Here is a 12203-nt window from a genome sequence, read left to right on the forward strand (position 1 = left end):
AAGGGTTTATCCCAAGGATCACAGTAAAAGCAGAAAACAAATTATTGATAAAACTTCAGAAATTTCCAGAGAGAACCCTTAAAAGTGTGGAAACTATAAATCTTAGATGACTTGTCATTTTTAAATGATGATATAGAAGATTAAAAAAATAGAGTGAAAGAGATTATAATTACTGTTGGAGTAATAGTCTTTTAAAATCCACTTTAAAAAAAGGAAAACAGACATTCAACTGTTTACTGTTGCATGCACATTTTTTTTGTGAATCTACAGCATGTGCCAAAATATAGTAACTCATAGGAAGAAGAGACACAGTGACACACACTGTAAATGGCATGTTTGAAAGAAAATAATTACGTAATTTTCAGTCACTTATAAAACCAAAAAATGTTACTACAGATTTTCATATAGGTTCAAACATAATCAATATTTCTTAGAATCAATTTACTATATTTTAATTAATGATGACAGAATATTTAGAAATTCCTGCGGACATAAGTCAATGTTTTGTTGCAGACTCCATTTGACCCTTTCCATTACTGAAATAACGTACAAGGATGGAGTCAGAGAACTTCCCCACATATGACACAGATTCCTTCAAAACTAGTCTCTCAGCCAGAAACAGACACCTTTAGTCACTTTATTTGTACATCGGAAAAAAATCTGTCTTATTTTGCCAAGAAGTCTTAACAAATAAAAATATAGCAGTGAATGTAACAGTTTTTATTACTAATCTACTTAAAATATTACTAACACTCATATGACAAGTAACTAATTATTACAGAAAAATCTCATTGATAATACACTTAAAATTGTACAGAAACTTCTTACCTCTTTTCTCTGATGGTGTTTGCACTCTTCTGGATCCTCAACAGCTTTGGTTTTCCTCAGGAGGGTGAAGACGGCACCAGGGGGTAGTTTGGTAAACAACCAGCAGGATGAATTCTTTGCCAAAGAGTATGATGGTGATGATGGAGATTTTCTTCTCCACAGTCTTGGGTCTACCTGGGGTTATTTATACACATATCTTTAATCATATCTCATATGCCCTTTTCTCTGGCTCCCAGTTACCAAGTGTTTCTGTTTTCTATTCATTCTTACACAGTGAGGTGATTACAAAAACATTACCAGATTCATGTTACTGAAATTACTTTACAAAGCATCATAATTTTGAATGCAAATAATATCTAAATTCTAAATATATGTTATGTCTCCACATGATATATCATCTTTAATTTCACCATACTTACTACCGGAGTTTCAGAATTTCTATAGATAAGATGTTTTTCGGGAAGAACATCTAATCTTTCTAACATAGAAGAGCTGAATGAATAAAAATATCTCTCAAACTTTTCCTACACTTCCAGAATTATCTGTAGTCTTTGGGTATCCACCCAGCTAATTTCATACTTCACATTCACAACTTCAAAGTCTACTAGGTGGACATATAACGTGTCCATTTCCTGTGGGCGTAAGGTACCTGACAAGCTTGCTAAGAGACAAGCAAGAACAAAGCAAACACATGTGTTAATATGCAGTGTATTAATTTACAAATTTGTATCACTTTTGTATGTTGGATAACACTCTGTAGCTGAACTGCAGTATCTCAATCAAATATTCTGGTAGAACTTTACAATTCAAAATTTCATTTTTTTAAAAGCTGAGACAGAAAGAAGTGTATTTCCTTCTCAGTCTTCTGTAGACATTGTCTTTTAGTTCCCATGGTTTCTTGCCACAGGAGCCAGCATCAGTTGCTTATGAGATCTCTTTATGTATTTCAGGGAACATTAAACAAGCCAATTCCAAAACCAAAAAGGGAAAGAGGATAAGGACTGGGTGAATGAAAATCCCACCAAAAAAAAAAAAAAAAAGAAAAGCCCACCTGTCCTATTATAAATTTCTTCTGCCACAATGGTAAACTATAAAGAGGTGATTGAAGTGCCTAACATAACATGTAGGCACATCTAGAATCCCTAAGGGATTCTGCCTGGCCTCCAGCTCTCCAGAAGAACATGAGTCTCATGTTGGTCCAATGTCATATCTACCAGCTCCATGCTGACGTCTCAAATATCTCACAGTGTCTAAAACAGCAGTAGAGAGACACTTGAATCATTCCGTTAGGTATTTTAAATTTGAAAAATGTTGATGCAAATGGAATGAAATATGCAAATGGAATGTAAGAGAGAAAATTACTGTAGATAAAAAAAACCTCAGCTACTACAGAAAATTTGAATTTTAAATGTGTTTAATATGCAGATGATACCAGCTTAAGGAGACGACTGCTTGTTTTGCATAAGTGTCCCACCTAACATTTTGCTTTTACCAGGGTACTCTCTTTAAGTTAGCCATTTAGTTGTGACTGATCTGAATAAGTGACAAGTGGATCTATGCACATACATTATCTTACAAGTATTTTGCTGCTTACCTGAGATCTCTCTCCTGCAGTTATTATGTACTTGCTATGTTTCATTTTAAATGGCAAAGAAATCTATTCTAGGTAACATTTATGATGTTTTGTAGAGTTTCACATACAAATGAGACTTAAGATCTGAGGTCAATATACTGGAGTACCCAATGAATAATACTCAAGTATTAGGTTACTTCAATCGTCTGAGCAAATTACATTACATTCCCTTTTGAAAATTTGTAGTATTTTACCAAGTGATATTTGCATGTTGTTGTATTTTTACTTACTAAAAATTTTAATTAATTTTACATCCACTAAACCACAAATAAAACCTCTACATTTTTTCATATAAATTTAAGTGTAGCAAACAAATTAAAGAAACAAGTTCAACTTTTCTGAGTAAATTCAGCATAATGATGGTGATAAAAGGCACAGCTTTGAAAGCTAAATGGTATCAAACGGCTCTAATAATGGTCTGTTTTGCATGAGGAGCTGTAATGCTTGCCACGCTGGTAACATATGTGTTCATTTTAAAAATTCCCTACGAATCTAAGCTGTGCCAGCTTATGCACCACTCATAAAATTAAATAATTTGGGATAAATGTGTATTTCTTTTCTGCTAGATATGTTTATACCCACAATTCCCTCAAATCATTGAGTAGTTAAATAGATGATACCAGCTAGACCTGCTGTGTGCTGCAAGTTAAAGTTTTATTCAAATTATTGGCTTCATTTTATGTTAGGTCAGTTTACTTTCAAGTGGTGATGCTTACCAATGAATTAATGTATTTGTTGGTTTATGAATAAGGTAATGGGAAAATTGCACTAATACTGACTTGTCAAAGAATTATGCATATACCCATTTGCGAGAGGTAAGCATTTTATTAATTTGTTTTATTGTTAGAACAAAAATATATTCTCATAATTAAATAAAAAAATCATTTCCTAAATATTCTGTAAATAATTCTCCATCTTTGCACATTAATATAAATTCTTTAATCTAGTCTTGTTTTAATGACATAATTCGTGAAGATGCCAATGACAAAACAAAGAATAGGTTTCTGGATACACACACTGATGACTTGCTGCATATATATAGATCTGTATATACACCTCTTTAAGTGTCATTGATACTTTTATTCATGTTTTTCAATTTTCTGGTCATTATGCTGTAAGTATTATTATCTTATCATTTGGCTTTCATACCTGTCATGATTGTAACCAACAACATGCATTGCCTATTGCAATGTCTTTAACAATGGTTTCAGTAAGGGCATAGGGTAATGAATGAATATTCCCTGGGAAAAAAGAGACTGGCTACTGTGGGATTTTTTTGCCAAAGATTGCTTAAGAAAAACCAACAATATGACACCCATTAATTTAGAGTATCTGTTAATAACACCAAGTAAGTAGTCATCAGAGAACAATATAAAACTTTATATGAACCCCACAGCAAATGAGTCTCATGGTAAATTACTGGTATACTATATAGAACTCATCTAAAGGTATCTTGACATTATAAATAAATAAAACATTAAAATAAATGCTAATATTGCAACTACAATAATTTTTCAGGAAATAATTTCCTGACTTTTCAAATTCTGGGCTTCTCATCACTCTCTGTCCTTCCTTCTGGTGAGACTAGAAATACTGCTACTGGCAGGACATAACGTATCAGTTCATTTCAGAACAAGACTGAGTCAATTTCAGCACAAGCAACAGAAAATGTATTAAAGCAACATTAAACACCATTGGTGTTGGCAGTACTTATATCAAGCAAAATTAAAAATATATACCTTTTCTTCCAATAAAAAATATCAGAGTTTACATCTTTTATTTAAGTGTCCACAAGACCAATCTATGAATTGGGTGTTCTGGAATCCTATAAAGATGTATTGCAAAATCAAATGTCTCTGTGAATCTTATTTAACACATAGCTTTTTTACAGTGGGTGTTTAAAAAAGCAGTGAAGAGTTTTGGAGGTTGTTTGTGCGTGTGTACACTAAATTTTATATTTCACGTATAACAGTAAATCAAAACATGATCATGAATGTATGTATGAAAAAAAAGAAATGGTGGATTTATTCTAAGAATGGAAAGAGAAAAGGTAAATCTTGAGCAACCTGGACTAACTCTCATGTCAAGCCTACTTTGGGCAGGAGGTTGGACTATCTGACCTCCACAGGTCCCTTCTGACCTATATTTTTCTATAATTCTAAATTCAAAGTAATAAGTAAAAATATGGCTCAGCTACAAACACATGAAAACAATTTAATGTTAATCATTAATAAAATAAATCATCCTAATCTGCTACACAATTTGCCACACATGGCTAACCGAGCTCCAAAGGTATGTCTAGATTTCACAGGTAAGTATATACAGCTAAATTATTCAACTTGTTTACGTATTTTTGGCAGGTAAATACTATGGGTTTTGTTGGTCTGGTATGAACCCTGATGAGGTTATTCTCCTAGAATAGACAAAGTAAGTGTTATCATATGTACATCAAATGAAAAGAATGCGTAGAGCTGAGTCTAAGTAGAGCATATAAGCAGTGTTATGAATACACAAAAACTGTCCTTTCATCTGTGTCTCAAACATAGTGGTTTTAATAAAACAAAACAAAACAAAACCAACCAACCAAACAAACAAAACCCCTAGCAACCCTATAATTCCTTGCAAGAGAGCTTTCTTTATGGATGCATATGATATGTATGTGATTTCACAATGATGCTCTTTGGATTTCCTGTTTGAGTTGAAAGCAGAAATATCTTCTCTGAGGCTAAAGTACATAGTTTAAATAATCTTAAATTCTTTCATTAAAGTGAATCATGGTCCCCTTTCTTTCATCATATTACTGCAGAAAATCCATCCACTACAAATTTCAACAGAAGTCTGTGTAAAATATATAATATAACAGATGTTTGACTATAACCCTAAATAGTGTAAATTGGCTGGTGGTTTGTGGGTTTTTTTTTCATCTACTGATAATCTGGACCATTTTTAAAGTCCAGTTTCTGTATCTTACTATCATCTCTACTAAGTACAGTTTTCTGACACTGATGTACCTTACCTGGTTCAGTGCCCATGAAAGCCGCTAAAATTTTATATTGATTTCTTAAACTATCATATAAAAATCTTTTTCTCAAGTAATATAAACTATATACTTTTAAGTCAGGTGCCCTTTCCATGATAAAATATTGTTTGGAACAGCAACCTGTCACATGCAGTTTTATTTTTCAGACAATTAACCATGAGTTGTGCTTTTTTGTTTCTCAGGTTAACAGGATTTCATCTTCCTCCACCTGTGACAAGTACAAAATCTGTATTTTCACTGCGCTTGACAAGTGACTTTGCAGTTAGTGCTCATGGGTTTAAAGTTTACTATGAAGGTAAGACATTCTTAACAAAAGATTCTGGATTCTTTTCTCTGATCTCCATACATAATAAGAATAAATGTCCCACAAAAATGTATACAAATACACATTTATAACCTTATCCAAATTACAATGTTTGCTTTTCATGCAGTCATTCAGATGCATAGACTCACATCTGGAACCAAAGTATTTAAAACTCTACCATCTATAGTCCCATCCAGACACAAGTGTTTCATGATCTTTACTTTAATAATACCAAATTCTTTAAATTCTGAAAAACATAATAATAATCTTTCTAGTCCTTCTAATGTATGCTTATTTAAATTAATGCCAAGACATTACTAGTTACTCTTGAATTTCACTAGATAGTTTAATTTATATCTGCAAGTTTTATGGACAGATTCCTTCTCATACTTTTGCATAGGAGAAACGCTGACTCAGTTCTCTGAACTGACATAAAGCTACTTCCCTATTACAGTTTTCACAATTGTCTACAGTTTTCACACAGACACTGAAGTAAATTAGCAAGCACATGTATTACTGAAGTCCAGAAGTTCATTGTATTGTACGTATGTTCCAGGAAGGATCTTGTTTATGATCAAACTCACTTTAGTCTTGTTTGAAGAGTTGGAATATATCATCCACCCATTTTTTTAAATCAATTTCTTGGCACTGGGACTATGATCTCTAACGTGTTTATAGGATATAAACAGAAACTGTTGTTTTTTCTTTTTCTTTTCTTTTGTTGTTTGGTGAGTTTTTTTCTTTTTTTAAATTGATGTAAAGACACTTGATCTTTCTGCTTCCATTAAGTGTCTCTGTCAGCAAGCCAGGAGATATAGTAAACTGCCTGGAGAAGCTCTGAGGCCATTGTTGTACCCTGCTCAGTCCCACCCGTAACAGAAGTTAATCTCTGAGAAAGTAACTATCTGAGTAACACTTTGATAGCTAGGAAAATGTTTGAAAACTGGTAATGCAATGAAGGGCTGCCATAGAAATACAGCCCAGAATCACTCTGTAGTAAAATGTATTCAGCCATTGGTATAGTTTATCTTCAGGTATGATGCATTAGAATGCTACTTCGTATAGAAATTTCCTCCTATATGTACTTACGTAAAGATACGAAATAAAAAACGTAAAAGAATTTTCAGGCCTTTTTTGTCCCTTGAGTTATCACAGAAAATAAATGAGGTAATTACACACTCTCTTTTTTCTGGGTTGCACACAAGCAAGAGGTAATTTACAAAATAGAAAATCAAGCTACGTGTAACTGGTTTTGGCTGGATTATAGCTACGTTGTGGTCTGTTAATTTAAGCTAAGTGTAACAATTGTTTTTGGCTAGATTATAGCTACTCTGTAGTCTGTTAATTTTTCAAGTGTTCAGTAACTTTGTTCAGCAGCAGCATTATTACAAAAATGTTACATAGAAATTACTATGGATTTTTAACTGTGCAAAATATAGCATATACTTCTCTTATGCATATTAGGAAAATATGTAGCATTTTTTATCCTTGATTTGGTGCCATAAATTAGAAAATTCAAATTCACTATATATGGTATCAGCTGCTATCCTTATACATTGTTTGGCAAAAGGTTTTGCACTACTAATGCTAACAGATAGTGTACTATGCATTTCGGTTATGATAGAGAATGATTAAACCTAAAATGGATGATCACCAATAGAGTTCAGTTTGCACATATGACTGACTCCTCACATAGTTCCTTTCTAAGCTAAAATAACATGCTGGTTTATAGAACTCAAGCTCCTAAATCATTGACAATTGTGGGGAAATTTTACCTTCAACCACAGAATTCAGCATTTTAGAACAAAACATAAACTTGTTACCTTGAATTTGATACTCATCTTTTTTTGAATCTGAGGCTTTATTTTGTGAAATCAGGAATATTGAAAGAAGTTAGGCTAGACCTCAGAGTTTTAGTTCACTGGAGTCTCCCTTCCCACAGCCAGATCTACTTTTTTAAGAGCTGCATCAAGGCAGCTTCATTCGGTGACAGAATTTTTCTTTCAATTCCTGTTTTTCTGACTTCCTATGAAGCTACCTGTCTTTATACCCAGCTAGCAAAGAAATGAAAACTCATTACATTACATTCATTTCATGCATCATTCCTTGATGTGAGAGAATAGATGTATTTAAATGATAATCACATCAGTGCAATCTCCATTTCTGTTCTTATACTCTTTGTGAATGTGTATAACCCTGCAATCAACATTTTCAGATCTGGTTCTACCTAGTATCCAATTTTCAAAAATTTTGATTGCCCAGTAGCTCCTTTTTACCTTCCTGATGAAACATCTGCATACTTAGTACCCCTAAATATCAGACCACATACTTAAGTGCTTCATTATGGATTTGTAATTTGAAACCTAAGATAGAAATGATTAGCAACCTATCATTGCAATAAAGCAAAATGATAGACAGAAATAGCATGAGAGGGCAGGATGAGCAGTAGAGACATGTATCTGAAAGGATTAGATCCAGGTGTGATTTGAAAAAGAAGGAACATACCTTTCATGATCAGTGATCATTTAAAATACTTTTGCAACGTTTGGAAACAGAGGACACAGATAGATGGTTATATGAGATGCATTACTGTTCACTATCTTTAAAAAAAACCCCAATCCCCCAAAAAAACCAAATAAACAAAGCCTACCAACATCTCTTTCTTTAACGTCTCATCCTCCTTGACATAATTGCAGTTGAGCTGAAAGTTGACAAGAAATTCCAGAATACCTGACAGAATCTGTGGGATCTATGAATCTACTGTGAACTTTCTTGATCATAACATAGAGGAACATATTAATTTTCTGGTGTCATGAGAATAAAAATGTGTATGAAAAGATATAAAATTATATCATCAATAGAACTACTGTGCTTGGTCATCATATGTAAGCCCCTGCAATTGCATCCAGTCAAACTAAATACACAATAGACCACAGAAATACCCACTCTGGCCTTCTACTATCAACATCATAAGCCTCAGTCTGTATCCTCCATCCCTCCATCCTTCTCTCCTTATCTCCTTCTCTCCTTCTCTCTCTCCTTCTCATCTTCTTTCTTTCCTCAATGTCAAGTGGCATATTTGGGTTAGCTTTGGTACCGTTGTGCACATAATTCTTTATGTTCAGTTTCTTTATTATTTGGGAAAGAACACGTCTGAGAAATAGAGAGAAATACCTCTCTATATAGTGCAATACCCCTGGAGAAAAAGGATTTCATGAGAGAAAACTGAAACAGTTTACTCAAAAGACTTCACTTACAGTGGCAACAGAAAATGGTGAGATGCATTGAAAATTAAGGAGGATTTTAAGAAAAAAACTTGAGCTACAATATTAGCAGCAGCAATTTATCATTTCATCACTGTCTAGCGACACAGCTTTGCTGGCTGGAGTGAGGAATGGAGGAGTTACAAGTCTGTTGATTCCGTGCCTGTTTTTTTCTGGAGAGATTTCTGGCATCTTTTCTTTTTTTTAGTAGCTTTCAGGGTCTGTGCAACATGTATGGGTATTAATGTATGGAGGAGAAATGCTATACTTAATCTCTTATTTGATCATTTAGGCCTGTGTCCTTTTTATTTTATTTCTGATAAGATTATTTTGGTTTCGGAATAGAAGAATGTAATGCACTTTTCCATTTCCTGTTGTCCTGAGATACATAAGCAGCTTTATTCATTGAGAGCACGGGAGGGGAAATACAGCTGCTAAGAAAGAAAGCAACATAGCAGCTTGGCCCATACAGCAAGGGGCTCAGTGAACCTAGTCTTGCTTTGAACAGGGCTTCCTTTTGTTCTTACTGGGTTATTTTACAGCTATTAAACAGGTAGCTGACATTGTTAAAATCATTGACTTCATTAACAAATTTGCTGCTAGAATTTATAGCAATCTTTATTCAAGGTAAATATGATAGATATATTTGTGCTCTCCTATTGATCATGGGGAAGAAAAAAAGAACTTAATATATAGATTATTCTTATGGTGAAGACTCTGAATGTCCTGGAGGTAAATTCCAGTTATTTATAATAGTGTTATGAAATATAATTTTATTTGTTTTGTACTGTTACACATCTTTTTAAAGCCGAATTATAAAACTGTATTATTAGACACAGTATGGATAAAGAAATGGTCTTCACGTTTGTACTGGAGTGGTGCTATAGGAATTCAGCAATTCTGATGAAACCCTTTTGAGAAGGGTTTGAGAGCAATGTTAAACATTTCAAGGCTGATCTCATCTTTATGGATAATGGGGGGGGGCAGGAAAGAGGAGAGCAGATGGTGTTTATTAAATGAATAGGATTTCCATCCAGTGACTTCTAGGGACCTGTCATGCATTTCTTCCAGCAATATTAAGAAAAATTGTTAGCTGATGTACAGGATTATCGAAGCATGTAGATCAGAAATATTAGTAGGACTTAAACGTGCCAGGATGTGGATGCTAAAAATAATTTTGGCAGTTGGTATAGTGCTAGAGAATGTGAACAAATAGGATGATCTATTTTTAGCTCTCCTGCATATCAGAATTCAGAAATGTGGCTACACATAATCTAAATTTTGAATTTAGGTAAGGTTCATGAAATACTAGCTGTATTAACCTAATAATATCACTACTAACTTCATATAAAAATTTAAAAGAGTATTAATGAATTATTGCTTAATGTTCGAGTGGTCCCTGTAAAAGGTCCACTCAAAAAGTGTTTGCCAGGTTGGAGTTGTAAAAGCCACAGACTTTAAGCTGTAAAGTTGTCACCAGGCTTACTATTTGACAGATACTACAAGCTTTTTTTTGTTTTTGTTTTGTTTTTTTTTTTGTTCAGGCTTTGCCATAGCTATTTTGGGTATGGCTGCTCTCTGTCATAAGATTGCTTCAGCAAGCCCTTAATAAAAATGGAATTAAATTGAGTTTGCCTAGTGTTTTTGAAAGAAAAGTCCACAAAAGAAAGAAAAGAAAAGAATAATTAAAACAGAGAATGCTTAAATTACCTAAACAGATATATTCATCATGGAAACTTCTGTTTCGAAAATGAAACATACTAAATCTGACAAGGAAACATATTAAACATAAGAAGGTGTTGTGGTTTAACCCCAGCCGGCAACTAAGCACCACGCAGCCGCTCGCTCACTCCCCCCCCACTCCTGGGATGGGGGAGAGAATCAGAAAAAAAACCTCGTGAGTTGAGATAAAGACAGTTTAATAGGATAGAAAGGAATGAAAAACAATGATAATGATAATAATAATATGATAATAGTAATACTAAAAGAATTAAACTATACAAAGCAAGTGGTGCACAATGCAATTGCTCACCACTCGTTGACCGACACCCAGTTAGTTCCCGAGCTGCAATCCACCCCTCCCAGCCAACTCCCCAGTTTATATACTGGGCATGATGTCATATGGTATGGAATAGCTCTTTGGCCAGTTTGGGTCAGCTGTCCTGGCGGTGTCCCCTCCCAGCTTCTTGTGCCCCTCCAGCCTTCTTGCTGGCTGGGCATGAGAAGCTGAAAAATCCTTGACTTAGTATAAACACTACTTAGCAACAACTAAACCATCAGCGTGTTATCAACATTATTTTCCTACTAAATCCAAAACACAGCACTATACCAGCTACTAGGAAGAAAATTAACTCTGTCCTAGCTGAAACCGGGACAGAAGGCAATCTAAATTCTAAATTTTTACTTCCATTAAACCTGTTGGATAACAAGAAAAAAAAAAGGTTCTGGAGTTTCTTTCTTTTGACTGAATGTATCAGTATCTGTCATGTTGTCTAGGAAGTCACATAAAATTAGCTAGCATATACTTCTGGTCTTGGAATACTAACTGTGGACAGAAAACATCCCAACAATGCCTGTTCATAGACTTGTATCTACTATTCACAGCATGTGATGCAGAAATAAAATGGCTGTATATTCAGGGAAATAGGAAGCATGAAAGATGCTTATCAGGCTTTGACTTTATTGTACCATTCTTCAAGATAGTCATTAACGTGGTAGGTAGTTCTGAACTCCTTTGGTATAGGGAAGGCAAAGGGAAAGTTACGATTTGCAACATTTTAAAATCAGTTTAGTAAGTTAAGGGGAGTTATCAAATCATAAGCAAAGTTTAGAGAAAGAATAAATAAATATGTAAGCTATAAAATATGGTGCTAGGTCAAGTTGGAAAGTTATTTTTTTATATTGATGTGTTTGCAGTGTAACTCCACTAAGAGAAATAAAGTTGCACAAATTTTATGCTGTGATTAACAATAGCAGAATATTATCCTGCTTTTGATCATATTACTGATACTTCAGTATCAATCCAGACAAGAAAAAGCAAAACAAGAAGTCCACCCTATTAAGAGTATCAAAATACCTCACATATTTTATCTGCTAAAACTATAAATCAATATTCTTTCCCATGTATCATACAGA

The 12203-nt window shown here is 33.9% G+C and overlaps 1 protein-coding gene across 3 annotated transcripts in view; it reads left to right on the forward strand.

The window, feature by feature from the left end:
- CSMD3 (CUB and Sushi multiple domains 3) overlaps window positions 1-12203 on the forward strand; it is a 748293-nt gene that overhangs the window by 119221 nt on the left and 616869 nt on the right. For all 3 annotated transcript variants that reach the window (XM_050890742.1, XM_050890743.1, XM_050890744.1), the window contains exon 3: window positions 5684-5796. In XM_050890742.1, coding sequence (XP_050746699.1) covers window positions 5684-5796 — 113 coding nt within the window. The remainder of the gene's footprint in view (window positions 1-5683; window positions 5797-12203) is intronic.

This window comes from Gymnogyps californianus, chromosome 2 (assembly GCF_018139145.2).
Source record: "Gymnogyps californianus isolate 813 chromosome 2, ASM1813914v2, whole genome shotgun sequence".
NCBI lineage: Eukaryota > Metazoa > Chordata > Aves > Accipitriformes > Cathartidae > Gymnogyps > Gymnogyps californianus.